This window comes from Delphinus delphis, chromosome 1 (genome assembly GCF_949987515.2).
Source record: "Delphinus delphis chromosome 1, mDelDel1.2, whole genome shotgun sequence".
NCBI lineage: Eukaryota > Metazoa > Chordata > Mammalia > Artiodactyla > Delphinidae > Delphinus > Delphinus delphis.
The window spans coordinates 123841042-123862605 of NC_082683.1; the positions used below are offsets into that span (position 1 = coordinate 123841042).

The following is a 21564-nucleotide window of genomic DNA, read 5'->3' on the forward strand; positions in this document are numbered from 1 at the left end:
ATTGAGAATCTAGCTGTCTCTGTGAAGTCAGACATTAAGGTATTTGCAAAAATGTAATACATGCCATTCTTCTCACAAAATTTTGTTTGGGGAAATAAAGTTTTTTTTCAGTGAAAATGTTAATTATGTTCATATGTCATGGGTTTATTTTCTCTAAAAAATATTTTTGAAGTATCTCAGTTTTTGTTTCTTATATGACAGTATCAATAGATATACCCCATAAAAATATACGATCCCATATAAAAAATATAAATATATAAACCCATATAAAAAGCTATTTGAGGTCCTCAATTATTAGGAGTATAAGGGGATCCTGGGACCAAAGTGTTTGACAACTGCTAGCCTCAGCGGAACAATCTAGTCTGGAAGGTTTTTATTAAATCTTCATGATTTTGAATTTTGATTGGCTTTCACTAGGCTTTTCTCTCCAAATGAGATTCAGAAGCGTAAAAAGCAGCTACAAAAATACCCTACCTGGAAATCATCTTGAGTTTCCAGGGCAGTATTCACTTGCATCAGAGCTGCCAGGTGGCAATAATACTTGTAGTGAAAAAAATAATTTAAGCTATAGATCCGCCACAGTAAGGAGAAGCAAGTGGTTTGCTGGTAAAGTTGCGCCAGCCTCTTCTTCCTATTAGATAAAGTACACACATGGGACATAAGAAGAAGGTATCGCCACCAGCATGCCTGAGGGAAGCGCAGGGGCAGAGTCCTCACTACTGGCTTGGGGGTCAAAACAGACTTGAGTTTGAGGCCTGTTTCCTTTACGTGGAAATTAACATGCACGTTAATTGTCTTTTTTTTTCAGTTTCAGCACAAAGTATTTTTTTATCGACACATAGTTGATTTACAATGTTGTGTTAATTTCTGCTGTACAGCAAAGTGATTCCGTTATACATATGTATATGGATACATTAGTTTTTAAAAATATTCTTTTCCATTATGGTTTATCACAGGATATTGAATATAGTTCCTCCTGCTATACAGTAGGATCTTCTTGTACATGTGCATGAATCTTTATGAAGCACAATTTTTCCACCGGACAATGGGGACCATAATACCTACTTTGTGATGATTAATTAAGGTAATTGATGTAACTCACCTGTCCCCTGTCAGTTCATTGCCATTTAAATGAAATTATTTAAAAAGCACATTTATATCATTTTATCACATTTGAGACTGATGACAACCCCGTAAGAAAGGAAGGAATAATTAACCCCATTTTACATGAGCGGAAGGTGAGACTCAGACAGGTTAAGTAATTAAGTCAAAGTCACATAGCTAGAATGTGATGGTGCCAGGACTCCAGCCTTGGCCACCTCCAGCCCGGCCAGTCCAGTGTGTCATTTCTTCTGTTACACATGGTTGTCAGGAACTAGGTCTCAGCTCAACAAAGGAAATGAGCCTTTTAAACAATCCCATTCTGCTGTGGTCTGAATGCATCCCCCAAAATTCATAAGTTGAATTCTAACTCCCCACAGTGACGGTAAGAGTAGGTGGGGTCTTTAGGACATGATAAGGTCATGAGGGTGGAGCCTTCATGACCGGGATTAGAGCTCTTATAAAAGAGACTCCACAGAGTTCCCGGTCCCTTTCCACCATGTGAGGATACGAGAAGAAGCCTGTGACCCTGAAGAGGGCCCTGGCCCAGCCACGCTGGCACTAGGACCTCAGACTTCCAGCCTCCAGAACTGTGAGCAATAAACTTCTGCTGTTAATAAGCCACCCGGCCTGTGGTAATTTGTCACAGCAGTCCAAACAGACTAAAACACATTCTGACAACGGAGTGGAATGTCGCAGGAGATGGTGAACTTCCTGTGCTGGAATTATTCAAGGGAAGGACGGCTGACCACATACCGAGAATGTTTGGGGTCTCAGCCACAGCATCCACAAGTCATTTAACTGGTAAAGTAGTCCCCAATCTTCTCTATTTGTGATAAAAATGGGATCCTAAATTGGCTGCAATATTAGTAATTTAACAAAGCCAAGAAAACAAAATATAACTAGAAATAACTATCAAAAAGCAGATTTTAGGGCTTCCTTGGTGGCGCAGTGGTTGAGAGTCTGCCTGCCGATGCAAGGGACGCGGGTTCGTGCCCCGGTCAGGGAAGATCCCACATGCCGTGGAGCGGCTGGGCCCGTGAGCCATGGCCACTGAGGCTGCGCGTCCGGAGCCTGTACTCCGCAACGGGAAAGGCCACAACAGTGAGAGGCCCGTGTACCGCAAAAAAAAAAAAAAAGCAGATTTTAAATAAAGATGAGAAGAAAGGAAGATATCCTACTAGAGATTCTTAAAGAAGAATTCCAGGTACTTTCAGTTTAGACATTGATGACATTCATTCTGTTGTGGAAATTATTTTTTTTAAAGTTTCTAAGGAAACATGGAGAAGGTAAAATCCCTTATAACATAGGGAGTTCATGAAGCTGTAGAAATTCTGACATTAAATATTGGTTTTTTTTTTTTTTTTTTTTTTTTGCGGTACGCAGGCCTCTCACTCTTGTGGCCTCTCCCGTTGCGGAGCACAGGCTCCAGACGCGTGCAGGCTCAGCGGCCATGGCTCACGGGCCCAGCCGCTCCGCGGCACATGGGATCCTCCTGGACCGGGGCACAAACCCGTGTCCCCAGCATCGGCAGGCGGACTCTCAACCACTGCGCCACCAGGAAAGCCCCTAAATATTGTTTCTTAACGTCCTTATTTTTGAGATGAGAACCTTTTGACTGGACAGCATTTTAAGCCAATTGTTCTGTAGTTTCTTCCTGATCATCACTTTTTCACCTTCTCCTCTTGTGCAGGTACTTCTTATTCCTTTTACAAAATGTGGCTGTACATTAGGCTTGTCAGATTTAGGGAATGAAAATATGGGATGCCAAGTTAAATCTGAATTTCAAAACAATTTTTTAGAATGCATATGTCCTAAATATCTTGTGTGATATAAGGTGTACTAAAAAAAAATCATTTATTATTGATCTGAACTTTAAATTCAACTAGGCATCCTTTATTTCATCTGGCAACCCTCTGTGTGAACCCGAACTCCAATTCTCTCTTACCTCTCCGAGAGATCTCTGCTGAACTTCTCCCCGCCCCTCCCCCTCCTGGTGTCTCCTGAAGCAGCAGGCTTAGATTCTCAGAAGCCTGTCCCCAGCCTGCAAAGGAGCTCAGCTGCACCTCATTTCCATCCCAGCCTCCCCCATAGTCAAGGGAACACTTTCAGGAAACTGGGGAAGGCAGTTTTTGGTGGGATTGCCAAAGAATTGCAGCAATTTGCCCATAGAAATAGATACTTGTATCTCAGGCAGAACCTGTGGGAATATTGCAGCTGGCCTCTCCCAAGATGGAAGAGATCTACTGCCAGCTCTCCAGATCCCCAACTAGGTGGCATTTCTCTTGGTATGAATTGCTAGGTAGGGGGAATACATTTTTAAAACTTTTATTGTGGAAAATTTCAAACATGCACACACAGTAAAACAGAAAAATATAATGAGCCACATGTACCCAGCATCCAGCTTCAGCAACTATCAACATTCTTATTACGTCTGTCCTTCTACTCTGTTTCCTTCTCCTACCCCACCTCATTATTTTTTATAGTTCTTTTATAGATAAAATTTACGTACATTGAAATGTACATATCTTAATGGTATAATCTTGACCGATGGATACCCCATGTAACCCACGTATCTGTATAGAGTTAAAAAATGGGTGGGCTGTTTTGTCTTTTGGCAGATGTCTTCAGGACCTGCCATTTTTTGGGGGGGCAGGGACAATACCCACGGTTTTAGCACTGAATTGGAAGAGGACTTGTGACTGAGGCTCTAGGAACAGGGGGTGCAGATTCCCATTGGAACGTGGATGGCCAGAGGGGTTAGTGGGTAAGATGAGTGGGGAGGGGCACTGGAGCTCACCTTGCAAAGGACTCCCTTAAGGTTTTGTCACCTGAACTCCCTTTGGCAAAAGCTGCCTGTTAAGTTGTTCTGAGGCAACCCAGCCCTGGCCTGAGAGCCCCGCTCCCACACATCCCCTCCCACACCAGCGAGACACCAGGACTCCTTGCGCCCGCTAGAGGCCCAGGCTTTGGGGGCTGACTGTTGAACTATGTGTAGGTCTCTCTCCTCTGGGGAGTGAGATGAGACACCCAGCTCTCCCCAGCTCCTTCCTTACCCTGGAGGTGAACTCTCTTGGGCCTGCTGATTCTGATTCACATAATGAAAGTGTCTGTTTTTTTCAACATGAATCTGGAGAAACAAGGAGATTAAGTTGTAAGGAAAGATTCGATTGAGGAGCTTCAAGGCCTTCCTCAGCATTTTCTTGGCAAGCACCATCTGGCCCATGTTGAAACAGACCTACAAGGAGAAGAACGGGGAAGAAAGGAAAAGAAGAAAAGCAGTGATTCTAAGCTTGGTTGGTATGTTCCAAAAACACATAGTTAAGGAATCTTATCCAAAAAAGGTCATTTAAGGCCCAGGAACAAGATCTCCCAGGGCCTGGCACAATTGGAAATGTTTCTTGGATGTATCTGTGGAAGGATGGTTGAATGACTAGGACTTTGCATCCTCATTGTTCATCATCTACCTCCGAGAAAATGTTTACCCATTCCTGTCCATTTTGGGAGGTTGTTAGATAAACATTTCATAAAGCTGTCAACCGAGAGGCTAAAGAAGATCTTGCTGCAGACAAGTGATGGTGAGGAGGTTTGAGGCCCGGGGCTTGGGGTTCTGGAATCTTGGGAAAGATCTGTGGCAGAGGATGGGAGGAGGATGTAGAAAGTATAGGGATGACTTCTACTACTTCTTCTACGTAAAGCCACAGTGATAAAGAACAGATGAACTGCGTTTCTAATGGTTTCTTACCTGACCTTTGAGGGTAAAAAAGGTAGTCCACTCAAAAGTCTTACTCCAAGATTTTTCCTTCTTGAGAATTTTCAGCAACCTCTCTCCCTCATTCAAATATATGTAAGCCTGCAACCAGCACAAGGAGTAGAAGGTATTGAGTCATCAGGGATTGGGACCAAGGAGGGGCCATTGCCCCAGACTCTACTGAAGGAAGAGAAACAGGACCACCCAGCTCCCACCTCCCTCTCTTCCTTCAGCTCCTGACCAGAGTCCTTCAAACTCTAGACAGAAAGGGTGGGGAAAGTTCCTGCTGAAGATATGGGTCACCTTCATGTTCCTCTTGATTTACTGAATCTCATTCTAGAGGATGAATCTAGAAACCTCCTCCTTTCCTCATGTTGTCATGTAAGTCACCTTACCTGAAGTTTTCCCCAGGGCAATTTCCCTCTTTGAGTAATTCCATCGCCAACCTCCCTATTTCCAATAGTGTACTCATGGCTCCTGAGAGCATCCTCACATCTATGACAAGCCAGTCTCTACTTTTGGAATGAGTTAGGAGCCACTCCCATTTCTTTTGCCAGGGCCATCGTTGGGAAGTGGAAGAGGAAGGTAAGGCCCTGAGCAAGCTTCCTCCCTTCGTCTTCAACGTCCTATGAAATCGTGAAGAGAGTCTTGGCACTTGTAAACACCAAGGCAAGGTCAGACTTGAAGAGTAAAATAAAGTGGGGCACTGTCCCCAAGTCTCATGCAGCCTAAGGCGTAGGTGTTGGATGCAGAAAGAGGGAGACAAGGTTTCTTTGCTGGGAGACGGGGAAGCAAATGGCACATTTTGGGACCCTGCACTGGGGCTCTGCTTCCAGTCATTGTTTTCCTGAGCATTTGTCACTCCCTGGATAATGAGATGAGGGTGAGCACAGGTTTAGCAAGTTAGCCCCCAAGGCTGCCTAAACCTTCTCTTCCTGGTACTCACTGGCCGCATCACTGCCTTCTTCACCTATGTGTATAAAATATGCACAGGAGCCTTTTGTTCATAAATATTTGAGAGAACCACAGCTTACTGACATTTTTAATGGTTTAATTTTAAAATTTCATATAAATCTAAGGTGTGGAGTTTAATTAGGCCACAAATATAAAATCTGAAACCGTCCACAAGTGCAGGCATAAAGGGTGGCAGCCATGGCTACTCGGGTGTGGGAGGCTCTGCCCAGAAAGGCATTTCCTCAAGTGAGTTCGTGGAAGCTTGGTCAGCCAGCTGCTCTATGAAAAGTGGTCTAAGGTCAAATAAGTTTGAGAGAAAAAATACGTCTCAGTCCTAGCCCAACCCTCTGGGAGATTTCTATGGATCTTAGCGTATTAAGACCCTGAAATATTGTAGGACAAAAATCTATTTAGCTTTATTCAGCTCAGCGCTTCCCAACTTACTTACCAATAAATTCTTTTATTTCATCATATGTATCAGATCCCCACATTTCTAAGGGCATATTGCCCTGGAAGGTTATTTACAATTATCCTAGAGAAATAGTCACTAGGGCTTTGGTGGCCTAAAGGTTTGTATGATAATTCAGCACAAGTTACATGAAGACCAAAGTGAGCGGAGCCCCTTCAGGGATCACAAGACTAAAACTAGATTTCTGCTTATTCAAAGACCTACAGGTATTTGTGCTGACAGATACTTGGGGAAGACGGAGAGCAAATGCGGCTGGGACATTACTGAGGGAGACGCTACTGAAACTGAAGAGTTGAAACCAGGGTCCCATGTAGGTAGACGATTCATAGCAAGTTTCTAATGACGGCAGTATTTTAAATGATGTATAATGGTAGTTGTGGTTTGTTCTGACTTTTTCACAATCTCAGCTCATTTCCTTTCTGAGCAATTTGATTTTCAAAGAAGGCGGTGCTGCTCAGAATCAAGAACATGAAGTAATAATAATAAAAAAAAAAAAGCACTAGAGCTTTCTTTCTGGTCCTGTGGGCTGTAGGTCCGTCTCAAAGGTGGAGGGGATCTGGGCAGAAACACCTTACCATATAATTATCACCCAAGATGAGATAAGCAGACGCAAGTTCTAGGAAGTAATATAAGGCTTTGTTGTTTTCTCCCAAAGCCAGAAAATGGTGAGCCAGAGGCATGATGACAATCTCTAAGATTTCCTCACACTGGCAAGATTCCAGAGGGATGATGTCATTCTCAGATGTCCTCATCTTTGATATAATGATGTCAAAGAAACTCAAGATCTTTTCTCTTATTTCTTCAGAACTGTCCAAATGCAGAAATAAATAGGAGTAATAATTTGTAGATATAGTACAGTGTTTGAGATGAAGATATCTTCAAAAACAAAACAGCAAGATAAGAAAATCTAATGTAGATTTCTTCCACTTGGTGGTGGTTTTAGCATCTGTAAAACAACTCAGGAAGTGTGCATCAGATACTATTATCTAGGTACTTCAAAGAGGAGCTACAGGGACTTCCCTGATGGCACAGTGGTTAAGACTCTGCACTCCTAATGCAGGGGGTCCGGTTTCGATCCCTGACCAGGAAGCTAGATCCCACATGCATGCATGCTGCAACTAAGGAGCTGGTGAGCCATAACTAAGGAGCCCACCTGTCACAACTAAGGAGCCTATATGTGGCAACTACTGAGCCCATGTGCTCTGGAGCCTGTGTGCCACAACTAGAGAGAAGCCCGCACACCACAACGAAGAGCCTGCTTGCCGCAACAAAAGATCCCACATGCCACAACTGAGGAGCCCGCCTGCCATAACTAAGACCCAGCGCAACGAAATATGTAAATAAATATTTAAAACAAAACAAAACAAAAAAACCCAAAGAGGAGCTACAGCAGAGGATATGGGGGAGGGGGTCTGTCCTGGGAAGGGCCCATAGGTTCCCGCTCCATTACATAACTACTGACCAAACTCACCACACACACCCTCTGATTTGTGCCTAAAAGACCCAGAGTACTGGTCAGACAAGTGATTCTAACAGTGTCCTGAATTTAATGCCAGTTGTTCAGCTCTACCTCCTAAACAATTACAGAAGCCTGTACCTGAGATTTTCAGAAAATATTGCAGATCTCTTAGAAGTCTCTATTCTGGAAAAGGTGATCTCTTCTTCAGCTGGAAAATAAACAAACAAGTGAGTTGTATGGGTCATTGAAATGTTCATGTGGCAGAGATGTCCGGTGTCCGCTGAAGCTTCCTGTTCCCCTTCCATGACAAAGTTTTTGTTGCCCAGCCAGGATCTACATTTTCCAGTCCCCAGTGCATCTTAAGTGAACACATGTGTTTACTTTGAAAATGGGATTCCATCAGAAGTAATATATGTCACCTCTGAATTGAGATGGTTAGATATCTTCACTACCTTCTCCTTCCACAGGAAAACAAATTAACTGTGGGGATCTAAGGGATAGCAAATCTACAACATAGTCAGGGAGGCTGGGTCCCTGACTGACTGTGTTCAAGGCTATTGGACAACATTCTCATTGGATCATTACCTGGGCAGAAAAAAACCTGTCATTCAACGGTGTTAACCCACTGAAATGCTGGGGTTTGTTTTAGATGATAACATTATCCTAACTAATTTACCCTGCAGTAATTCAAACTATGAATTAATGATGCTGAAGAAAGCGATGTCAGCTTCTAATGGAGAAATACAGACAATTAATGGAATACCCCAAAGGGCTAACTTAAGGGCTGAGAGCCTTGAATTTGAAACCTTCAGTCTATCTAGACTTCAGTAGGTTAGAAAATTCCGTAATGATCTTAAAACAGAAAACAAATGAGGATTGTTGAAATCTAGCCACTTCTCCATTCAGGGAGAAGGAAGAATCCTAAAGAGGGGAAGGGACTTGTCTCAGATCATATATCTGTTCGTGATGGAAGTCTCCTGACTCCAAGGTGAATGCATGACTCCACAGATCTTTTAATTTACAAAATTCAGTTTCAGCATCTATTGATACTTACCACCTTCTTCTGAAAGCTTTCTGTGCCCTTGCCCCATAGAATTAGTCCCTCAACTTGTGTGTGCCCATTGACCCCATGCAGACCTCTATCATCATCCTTTATCACGCTGTATAAGGATTAATTTGCCCACCTCTCCTAGTCTGCTGTCTAGTTTATCTCTAGTAGACTAGAGGCTGAATAAATTGAATTATGCCTTTATCCTCCTATTCCTCTAAAACTTTCTTGTCAGGGTTACCAGTGACAACCAAGTTGCCAAATCCAAAGGTTACATCTTTGTCTGCATCTTATTACACCTCTTGGCAGCATTTACGACAATTGACCACTCCCTTTTTTTCACCGGCTTTCAAAATACCCATTCCCTTGTTTCCCTCCCTCATTGGCTGCTCGCTTTACTGGCTCCTACTCCTCTATCAATGTTCCAAATTTTGGTAAGCCTCAGTTTGACTGTGGGCTCTTTCCTCCATCCAAATTTCTCCCTAGATAATTTCACCTGCCCATGACTTTAAATTCTACCCATATGACAATGACTTTTGGTTTTACATCTTTAAGACCTGACATCAACCCTTACCTACCGACTCATACATCCAAGTGTCTCCTTGGCAGCTACCACGTGGATGCCTAATTGCAAAATTAAAATGATCTAAACAGAACTCTTGAATCTCTTTTCCATAAACCTACATCCACCAACGTTTCGCCTGTCTTAGTAAGCATCACTGCCGTATATTCATTTCTCAAGGCATCACTGCCATATTCATCTCCTCAAGGCAAAAACCTAGACAACGTCCTTGATTCTTTTCTTTCCCTCACCCCTATCCCCATTCAGTCCATCAGAAAGTCCCATTATGTCTACTCCAATACATATCTGAATCCATCTTCTTCTGTCAATCTTCTCTAGAGCACCACCCTAGTCCATCACCAAATTTCATCTAGACAAGTGTGAAAAACTGATCTCCCTCCTATTCCTATCCTCTTCAATCTGTTTTCTAAAATGAAGGCAAAGTAAGTTTTTAAAAACATGATTCAGGACTTCCCTGGCAGCGCAGTAATTAAGAATCCACCTGCCAATGCAGGGGACACGGGTTCGAGCCCTGGTCCAGGAAGATCCTACATGCCGTAGAGCAACTAAGCCCATGTGTCACAACTACTGAGCCTGAGCTCTAGACTCCATGCTCCACAACAAGAGAAGCCACCGCAATGAGAGAAGCCACCACAATGAGAGAAGCCACTGCAACGAGAAGCCCACGCACCGCAATGAAGAGTAGCCCCCCTCGCCACAACTAGAAACAAAAAACCAAACAAACAGAAAAGCCCATGCACAGCAATGAAGACCCAATGCAGCCAAAAATAAATAAATGAAATAATAATTTTAAAAAAATGATTCAGATCTCAGTGGCAGAAACTGCTTGTTTCCTATCTCAACTTCCATTGTCCCTTTTCTCCTTAGTAATAGAACTCAATTTTACTTGGGGAAGCTACATTTTCCAACCTCCCTTGCAACTGGATATATAGCCATGTGACTATTGTATTGTATTGTATTGGTCCTTGAGATATAAGGGGAGTATTGGGTAGGAAGAATTCTAGAAAACTACTGAAAAAGGAAGGGGTATCCCTTTCATTTTTTGGTTTCTTTTCTCCTCCTTCTAGTGTTAAATGTGAACATGATGGCTGGAACTCCAGCTACTATTTTGAACCAAGGATCTCTGATGATCATGAAGACACCAAACCAGTCCCAGTGATGAGACAAGCATTTTACATAGAGAGAAATACATTTAATAATAAATTTAAGCCACTCTAGCTGGGTTCTTGTTATATGCAGCCAATACTAATTCTAATCAATGCTATTCCTTCTTCAACATCCTATATGTTTTGTTTTATATTTCAAATTGTAATAGTGATAGAATGAGATGTGGCAAAAAGCAATATTGGCTAAATAAAGCAAATAAAGTCAGGATATATGAGATATGATTTTTGTCATATCATTCAACCCTTGGGTGAATCATATTATTTTTAGGTCTCCATTTTCTTCATTTATGAAGGAAATATATTAAAAGTTCCCTACTTCAAAGAGGATCTGTAAAAATCAAAAGAAAAGAAATATACGGAATGCTTGTAGGTTCTCAGAATAAAGGAGAAAAGCAAAGAGAGTACTTGCTCACCTGTGGTTTCAAAGACTCAGAAATAAGACTTCAAGTTCAAGATGAAAAACTGACCTCTTTTATTTATCTCCTGACCAGCACATTTTACCCCATTAAAACAAGAATAAAATAATTTTTAAAAGCATAAACTCACAATATACAGAATGGAAGGGGTCAATTCCTATCTTAGGGCCATGACCCTGGCCCTCCCCTCTGCCTAGAATGCTCTTCCCCAGCCATCCATACAATAAAATCCCTCATTTCCTTTGCCTTTCCATGAATCTTACCTCTCACTGAGGGCTACCCTAACGACTCTGCACTCCTCATCTCCCTTGCCCTACCCAACATTCTTTTCTGGTTTTCTCCTTGGGATCACTTACACATACTACAGAATTTACTTCTTTGTTAATGTTTTCTCTCCATTGTCTGCTTCTCTGCAACAGAATGCTGTTTTGTTCCCTGATGCATCTAAGGTGCCTAGAGCACTGTTTGACACATATCAGAAACCCAATAAATATTTGATGAATGAGTAAACGAAACATTAAATGAGATTTCAGCACATGTCAAGAAGATCAAGGAATGAGAGGAGTGCTCCCTGAAGAATTAGATGGAGCAAGTGGAACGAAAGAGCCCAGGAGGGAGCCCATGGGCTGTTGATCCTTGGAATGGATCAAGAGTCAGATAAGTTTTTAGGAAGGACATGAGGATTGATAGAGAATTAAAAAGAAAATCAACTTCCTCACTATCTGATTCATAGCTAATGCTGTGTCCTTGAACCTCTTATGATATGTCCTTCTCCAACCTTTTTTTTTTTTTTTTTGCGGTATGCGGGCCTCTCACTGTTGTGGCCTCTCCCGTTGCAGAGCACGGGCTCCGGATGCGCAGGCTCAGCGGCCATGGCTCACAGGCCTAACCACTCTGCAGCATGTGGGATCTTCCTGGACTGGGGCACGAACTCGTGTCCCTGCATCTGCAGGCAGACTCTCAACCACTGCGCCACCAGGGAAGCCCCTCCAGCATTTCTTAAAAGCATACCTCATGGACTTCCCTGGTGGTACAGTGGTTAAGAATCTGCCTGCCAATGCAGGGGACACGGGTTTGAGCCCTGGTCCAGGAAGATCCCACACGCCGTAGAGCAACTAAGCCCGTGAGCCACAACTACTGAGCCTGCACTCTAGAGCCAGTGCTCCGCAACAAGAGAAGCCACCACAATGAGAAACCAATGCACTGCAACAAAGAGTAGACCCACTCGCCGCAACTAGAGAAGGCCTGCATGCAGCAACAAAGACCCAATGCAGCCAAAAATAAAATAAAATAAAATAAAAATAATTATTAAAATAAAAGCATACCTCACACTTTGGGAGATTCAGGGGTAATGGACAGACTGTCCAGCCAAGATTGAAGCAGGATATTATAAAGAAGACATGGCAAAAAAAAAGTTTCCTAGAAACTCTAGGAAAAATAAACTTCTGTTAAGAAATCTATTCACGAAGAGGAACCAAGATGGTGGAGTAGAAGGACATGCTCTCACTCCCTCTTGTGAGAACACCAGAATCACAACTAACTGCTGGACAATCATCGACAGGAAGACACTGGAACTCAGCAGAAAACATACCCCACCATCCAAAGACAAGGAGGAGCCACAATGAGACGGTAGGAGGGGCGCACTCACAGTAAAATCAAATCCCATAACTGCTCGGTGGGCGACTCACAGACTGGAGAACACTTATACCACAGAAGTCCACCCACTGGAGTGAAGGTTCTGAGCCCCACGTCAGGCTTCCCAACCTGGGGGTCTGGCAACGGGAGGAGGAATTCCTAGAGAATCAGACTTTGAAGCCTTGTGGGATTTGATTTCAGGACTTTGACAGGACTGGGGGAAACAGAGACCCCACTCTTGGAGGGCACACACAAAGTAGTGTGTGCATTGGGACCCAGAGGAAGGAGCAGTGACCCCATAGGAGACTGAACCAGACCTACCTGCTAGTGTTGGAGGGTCTCCTGCAGAGGCGGCGGGTGGCTGTGGCTCACTGTTGGGACAAGGGCACTGGCAGCAGAAGTTCTGGGAAGTACTCCTTGGTGTGAGCCCTCCCAGAGTCTGCCATTACCCCCACCAAAGAGCCCAGGTAGGCTCCAGTGTTGGGTTGCCTCAGGCCAAACAACCAACAGGGAGGGAACCCAGCCCCACCCATCAGCAGTCAAGTGGATTAAAGATTTACTGAGCTCTGCCCACCGGAGAAACAGTCAGCTCTCCCCACCACCAGTTCCTCCCATCAAGAAACTTGCACAAGGTTCTTAGATAGCCTCATCCACCAGAGGGCAGACAGCAGAAGCAAGAAGAACTACAATCCTGCACCCTGTGGAACAAAAACCACATTCACAGAAAGATAGACAAGATGAAAAGGCAAAGGGCTATGTACCAGATGAAGGAACAAGATAAAACCCCAGAAAAACAACTAAATGAAGTGGAGATAGGCAACCTTCCAGAAAAACAATTCAGAATAATGATAGTGAAGATGATCCAGGACCTCGGAAAAAGAATGGAGGCAAAGATCCAGAATACGCAAGAAATGTTTAACAAAGACCTAGAAGAATTAAAGAACAAACAAACAGATAAACACTACAATAACTGAAATGAAAACTACACTAGAAGGAATCAACAGCAGAATAACTGAGGCAGAAGAATGGATAAGTGACCTGGAAGACAGAAAGGTGGAATTCACTGCTGCGGAACAGAATAAAGAAAAAAGAATGAAAAGAAATGAAGACAGGCTAACAGACCCCTGGGACAACATTAAACGCAACAACATTCGCATTATAAGGGTCCCAGAAAGAGAAGAGAGAGAGAAAGGACCCGAGAAAATATTTGAAGAGATTATAGTCGAAAACTTCCCTAACATGGGAAAGGAAATAGACACCCAAGTCCAGGAAGCGCAGCGAGTCCCATACAGAATAAACCCAAGGAGAAACACACCAAGACACACAGTAATCAAATTGGCAAAAATTAAAGACAAAGAAAAATTATTGAAAGCAGCAAAGGAAAAACGAAAAATAACATACAAGGGAACTCCCACCAAGTTAACAGCTGATTTCTCAGCAGAAACTCTACAAGCCAGAAGGGAGAGGCATGGCATACTTAAAGTGATGAAAGGGAAGAACTTACAACCAAGATTACTCTACCTGGCAAGGATCTCATTCAGATTCGATGGAGAAATCAAAATCTTTACAGACAAGCAAAAGCTAAGAGAATTCAACACCACCAAACAAGCTCTACAACAAATGCTAAAGGAACTTCTCTAAGTGGGAAACACAAGAGAAGAAAAGGACCTACAAAAACAAACCCAAAACAATTAAGAAAATGGTCATAGGAACATACATATCGATAATTACCTTAAACGTGAATGGATTACATGCTCCAACCAAAAGACACAGGCTTGCTGAATGGATACAGAAACAAGACCCATATATATGCTGTCTACAAGAGACCCACTTCAGACCTAGGGACACATACAGACTAAAAGTGAGGGGATGGAAAAAGATATTCCATGCCAATGGAAATCAAAAGAAAGTTGGAGTAGCAACACTCCTATCAGATAAAATAGACTTTAAAATATAGAATGTTACAAGAGACAAGGAAGAAACTACATGAGGATCAAGGGATCAATCCAAGAAGAAGATATAACAATTGTAAATATTTATGCACCCAACATAGGAGCACCTTAGTACATAAAGCAAATGCTAACAGCCATAAAAGGGGAAATCAGCAGTAACACAATAATAGTAGGAGACTTTAACATCTCACTTACACCAATGGACAGATCATCCAAAATGAAAATAAATAAGGAAACAGAAGCTTTAAATGACACAATACACCAGATAGATTTAATTGATATTTATAGGACATTCCATCCAAAAACAGCAGATGACACTTTCTTCTCAAGTGCGCATGGAACATTCTCTAGGATAGATCACATCTTGGGTCACAAATCAAGCCTCAGTAAATTTAATAAAATTGAAATCATATCAAGCATCTTTTCTGACCACAATGCTATGAGATTAGAAATGAATTACAGGGGAAAAAACCGTAAAAAACACAGACACATGGAGGCTAAACAATACGTTACTAAATAACCAAGAGATCACTGAAGAAATCAGAGAGGAAATCAAAAAATACCTAGAGACAAATGACAATGAAAACACAACGATCCAAAACCTATGGGATGCAGCAAAAGCAGTTCTAAGAGGGAAGTTTATAGCTATACAAGCCTACCTCAAGAAACAAGGAAAATCTCAAATAAACAATCTAACCTTACACCTCAAGGAACTAGATAAAGAAGAACAAACAAAACCCAAAGTTAGAAGAAGGAAAGAAATCATAAAGGTCAGAGAAGAAATAAAAGAAATAGAAACAAAGAAAACAATAGCAAAGATCAATAAAACTAAAAGATGGTTCTTAGAGAAGATAAACAAAATTGATAAACCATTAGCCAGACTCATCAAGAAAAAGAGGGAGAGGGCTCAAATCAATAAAATTAAAAATGAAAAAGGAGAAGTTACAACAGACACTGCAGAAATACAAAGCATCCTAAGAGACTACTACAAGCAACTCTATGACAATAAAATGGACAACCTGGAAGAAATGGACAAATTCTTAGAAAGGTATAACCTTCCAAGACTGAACCAGGAAGAAACAGAAAATATGAAGAGACCAATCACAAGTAATGAAATTGAAACTGTGATTAAAAATCTTCCAACAAACAAAAGTCCAGGACCAGATGGCTTCACAGATGAATTCTATCAAACATTTAGAGAAGAGCTAACACCCATCCTTCTTAAACTCTTCCCAAAAATTGCAGAGGAAGCAACACTCCCAAACTCATTCTGTGAGGCCACCATTACCCTGATACCAAAACCAGACAAAGATACTACAAAAAAAGAAAATTACAGACCAATATCACTAATGAAGAGAGATGCAAAATTCCTCAACAAAATACTAGCAAACAGAATCCAACAACACAATAAAAGGATCATACACCATGATCAAGTGGGATTTATCCCAGGGATGCAAGGATTCTTCAATATATGCAAATCAATCAATGTGATACACCATATTAGCAAACTGAAGAATAAAAACCATATGATCATCTCAATAGATGTAGAAAAAGCTTTTGACAAAATTCAACACCTATTTATGATAAAAACTCTCCAGAAAGTGGGCATAGAGGGAACCTACCTCAACATACTAAAGGCCATATAAGACAAATCCACAGCAAACATCATTCTCAATGGTGAAAAACTGAAAGCATCTCCTCTAAGATCAGGAATGAGACAAGGATGTCCACTCTCACCACTATTATTCAACATAGTTTTGGAAGTCCTAGCCACGGCAATCAGAGAAGAAAAGGAAATAAAAGGAATCCAAATTGGAAAGGAAGAAGTAAAACTGATACTGTTTGTAGATAACATGATACTATACATAGAGAATCCTAAAAATGCCACCAGAAAACTACTAGAGCTAACCAATGAATTTGGTAAAGTTGCAGGATACAAAACTAATGCACAGAAATCTCTTGCATTCCTAGACACTAATGATGAAAAATCTGAAAGAGAAATTAAGGAAACACTCCTATTTACCATTGCAACAAAAAGAATAAAATACCTAGGAATAAACCTACCTAGGGAGACGAAAGATCTGTATGCTGAAAACTATAAGACACTGATGAAAGAAATTAAAGATGATACAAACAGATGGAGAGATACACCATGTTCTTGGATTGGAAGAATCAACATTGTGAAAATGACTATACTACCCAAAGCAATCTACAGATTCAATGCAATCCCTATCAAATTACCAATGCCATTTTTTATGGAACTAGAACAAAAACTCTTAAAATTTGTATGGAAACACAAAAGACCCTGAATAGTCAAAGCAGTCTTGAGGGAAAAAAATGGACCAGGAAGAATCAGACTCCTTGACTTCAGACTATACTACAAAGCTACAATAATCAGGACAATATGGTACTGGCACAAAAACAGAAACATAGATCAATGGAACAAGATAGAAATCCCAGAGATAAACCCACACACCTATGGTCAAATAATCTATGACAAAGGAAGCAAGGGTATGCAATGGAGAAAAGACAGTCTCTTCAATAAGTGCTGCTGGGAAAACTGGACAGCTACATGTAAAAGAATGAAGTTAGAACACTCCCTAACACCATACACAAAAATAAACTCAAAATGGATTTGAGGCCTAAATGTAAGACCAGACACTATAAATCTCTTAGAGGAAAACACAGGAAGAACACTCTTTGGCATAAATCACAGCAAGATATTTTTTAATCTATCTCCTAGAGTAATGGAAATAAAAACAAAAATAAAGAAATGGGACCTAATGAAACTTCAAAGCTTTTACACAGCAAAGGAAACCATAAACAAGATGAAAAGACAACACTCTGAATGGGAGAAAATATTTGCAAACAAATCAGTGGACAAAGGATTAATCTCCAAAATATATAAACAGCTCATGCAGCTCAATATTAAAGAAACAAACAATCCAATCCAAAAATGGGCAGAAGACCTAAATAGACATTTCTCCAAAGAAGACATACAGATGGCCAAGAAGTACATGAAAAGCTGCTCAACATCACTAATTATTAGAGAAATGCAAATCAAAACTACAATGAGGTATCATCTCACACCAGTTAGAATGGGCATCATCAGAAAATCTACAAACAACAAGTGCTGGAGAGGGTGTGGAGAAAAGGGACCCCTCTTGCACTGTTGGTGGGAATGTAAATTGATACAGCCACTATGGAGAACAGTATGGAGGTTCCTTAGAAAACTAAAAATAGAACTACCATACGACCCAGCAATCCCACTACTGGGCATATACTCAGAGAAAACCATAATTCAAAAAGATGCATGCACCCCAATGTTCATTGCAGCACTTTTTACAATAGCCAGGTCATGGCAGCAACCTAACACCCATCGAAGATGAATGGATAAAGAAGTTGTGGTACATATATACAATGGAATATTACTGAGCCATAAAAAGGAACGAAATTGGGTCATTTGTTGAGACGTGAATGGATCTAGAGACTGTCATACAGAGTGAAATAAGTCAGAAAGAGAAAAACAAATATTGTATATTAACGCACGTATGTGGAACCTAGAAAAATGGTACCGGTGAACCGGTTTGCAGGGCAGAAGTTGAGACACAGATGTAGAGAACAAACATATGGACACCAAGGGGGGAAAGCCGTAGGTGGGTGGGGATGGTGGTGTGATGAATTGGGCGATTGGAATTGACATGTATACACTGATGTGTATAAAATTGATGACTAATAAGAATTTGCTGTATAAAAAATAAATAAAATTAAATTTAAAAATTAAAAAAAGAAATCTATTCACAGTATATTACTACTTAGTTCTCTAATGGACAGCATTTTCATAGTCTTAATAATGTAAATACTTGATTGATTTATCTAATGATAATTCTATAACAATATTGGAGGAGAGGTGCCCAAGAGTGGCTTAATAGAGTTTAAATCCTTACCTACCATAGCAAGACTAAAACAGATGATGTCAAATTTGATTTTTAAAAAAGCAGCATTGGGCTTCCCTGGTGGCGCAGTGGTTGAGAGTCTGCCTGCCGATGCAGGGGACACGGGTTTGTGCCCCGGTCCGGGAAGATCTCACATGCCGTGGAGCAGCTAGGCCCGTGAGCCATGGCTGCTAAGCCTGCGCGTCCGGAGCCTGTGCTCCGCAACGGGAGAGGCCACAACAGTGAGAGGCCCGCGTACCGGGGGAAAAAAAAAAAAAAAAGCACCATTAACATACCACTTAGTATATGGAAGTAATGACTAGAGGGAACAGCTAAGTTAAAAATGTTTGCCCCTGAGAAGAAATATTGAACATACATATGCAGGGCAGTAGGTCATGGGACTATTGCTTTTACGGTAAAACTTTCAGGAAATCTAAAAAATGTCTTTATTTAAAGATGTCTAGTTGATACTCTTTTAAATAGGTGAAAAATTATAAGGGAAATAGTCAAACCCTGGCCTCACTCAGGTGGAGGTTCTGTTGAAAGGACATCAGTAGATATGACTCAGAGATATCTGGTAACATATGCTCCAAGGTCAAACGGTTAAGGAACATTGGAGAACCTGAAATAACTGGAGTTGTTTCCTTTGGTGGCCCTAGCCAGCCTGCTTAAGACCAACGAACTACTCAGGCTAAACTGTCTGCTAGCTGCCAGCTGATTCTACCCCTCACCAAATAAATAATTAAAACATACATATGTAATATATGTAGTTTATATATAATTTGTTTATATATATAATGTGTATATAAAATAAGACTCACTGATCCCACAGAGTCTGGAATACAGTAGGTCCCCTACATACAAATGAGTTCCGTTCTGGGAACACGTTCATCAAGTCCAATTTGTTCGTAAGTCCAACAAAGTTAGCCTTGGTACCCAACTAACACAATCATCTGTATAGTACTGTACTATAATAAGTTTATAATACTTTTCACACAAATAATACATAAAAAACAAACACAAAAGTAAAGCATTTTTAATCTCACAGTACAGTACCTTGAAAAGTACAGTAGTACCAGCTACATCACTGCTGCTTTTATGCCTGCTTCTGGACATCCTGGGCTTGTAATAAAGATACTGTACTACTGTACTCTATACAGTACTGTACAGTAAAGTACACAAAAGCACCACCACTTGTAGAGGATGCACACACCTGACAATGTACGCCAGACACATGAACTAACTTACATGACTGGACATGCGAACGCACGTTCACATCTTTGAAAGTTCGCAACTTGAAGGTTCCTATATAGGGGACTTAACTGTATTCTTTCCCTTTTCTCTTATCTCTGTCAGTTGACTCTCTCCTATTAATGCTTTCATTGGTGCTTTGACTATGGCCCTGTGTTGGGATCCTTCACTGAAGAGCCCCTGATCCAGTCATGCATCCTCTTCAGCTCTCCATCACCTGCCCTCTAGGTGCCTGTTTTATTCTAGCAGCCCACTACTAGGGGTCTTCTCACACTCCTAGGGGTACTCTTGGGAACAACTTAAAATGATGCCAGGCTGGCTTTTTCTCCCAGGTGAGTTATATCTGATTTATAGGAAACCCTCACACATCCTCTCCCAAACTCTGGGAGGGCAGGTTGATCCTGGTGCAGCCACAGGCCACTCTGCCCTCATTAGGTGTGAGGTCTTCTGTGTCATCTAACTGATTCCAAGGAAGACATCTTCCTAGCACTGACGCTCATACATTTTTTCCACTGGAACCTTGTTTCAAACTACACAGAGAGCAACAACATTTTATCTGCCAAGAAACACCACTCCCTCTCGGATCTTGCTCTCCCCCCCCACTTCATGTCAGACCCTGCTCCCTACCCGCTACCCTCCTTGGATTCCATCCCTTGGTGCGAAGGAAGCTGGGTCTGTTTTATTCCTTTGGACATTTTAATTTGGGCTCTGGTCACACCCTATTTTGCCAGAGTCCTTACCCCCGAATCCTCCCTGACAGTCTCACAGTGAGATTGGTTCTGCCAACTCAGCTACATGTATACTCCCCAACTTCCTGCCCTGCTGACCTACACTGCTCATGTCTCATCATTCATGGTGCCCGAGCCTGCAGAGGACTTGAAATCCTCATGGTCCAGACCCACTTCTTCTAGGTCTTGTCTCCACGTCCCCCAGTTATAGTTAGGACTAATTAGGAACGAAGAAAGTTTACTTTGAAATCCATGGGACTTAGCCATCTTCCTAATGGTATCCAAGTCCAAAGTGTTGAGCCGGATGTCCACTGCAAAGTGGTGAAAGGGGACGAAGTCTCCACTTCGGCAGTGGTCACACCTGTGGGCGTTTTCTTCCAGAAAGCGGGCACATTTCAAGTGCATGGCTTTCTTCTGGTCTTTCAGCCACAGCTCATAGGCTGTTTTCTGCATCATCGGGCTGCAGAAGCGAATGATGTGGCACTCAATCACCTCACTTTCCAGCTCACAGAGCTCTTCCTCTTCACCATGGGCTAGAGAGGACAGAAAGGCAGTGGGCCATAAGTCAGCCCCTGCTACAAAATACAGATCAGTTCTTTTAGCAAGATGTGCCTTAAACTAAAGGAAATATGGGTCACTTCCAGGCTCTACTTACCCATTCCTTCAGAGGGTGGCTGCAGAGAGAGGGAACGATAATTCACCTCAAACGAGGCCGCGTTCTGTTTTAGGGCTATTCGTAGCTCCTTGCCATTCCGGAAACAGTCAAAGACGTTGGATTTCACGAGGGTTGCCAGGGCAGTGATCATCATCTTCATGTTCCAACAAGGGAGAATCTCATACAACAGTTCTGTAGTGAAGGTCAGGCCAATGATGGCTGCACATCTCACCAACATCTGGCGGGACAGGCTCATGCTATCCAGCTGGACCAGAGAGATTTCTGCAGGTGGAAAGCCACACAATAGGGAACTAGTCATCTGTCTTTATCAAATACATTCTAGAGATGGACAACTGTCCTGTTCTCTAGTTCTTGTTCAATAGAACTACACCCAGCTGAGCTAGGCCAAAAGAAGTATTTGCTTAGTACCTATTTCACAGATAGCACTTGTGTCAGGAGTA

At 41.8% G+C, this 21564-nt stretch overlaps 1 protein-coding gene across 1 annotated transcript in view; it reads right to left on the minus strand.

Moving 5' to 3' along the window:
- ADCY10 (adenylate cyclase 10) overlaps window positions 1-21564 on the minus strand; it is a 96106-nt gene that overhangs the window by 17615 nt on the left and 56927 nt on the right. The window contains exons 19-25 of the mRNA XM_060009236.1: window positions 21104-21385; window positions 20691-20981; window positions 7873-7942; window positions 6851-7082; window positions 4847-4954; window positions 4158-4339; window positions 475-631 (exon numbers count right to left, since the gene is read on the minus strand). Coding sequence (XP_059865219.1) covers window positions 475-631; window positions 4158-4339; window positions 4847-4954; window positions 6851-7082; window positions 7873-7942; window positions 20691-20981; window positions 21104-21385 — 1322 coding nt within the window. The remainder of the gene's footprint in view (window positions 1-474; window positions 632-4157; window positions 4340-4846; window positions 4955-6850; window positions 7083-7872; window positions 7943-20690; window positions 20982-21103; window positions 21386-21564) is intronic.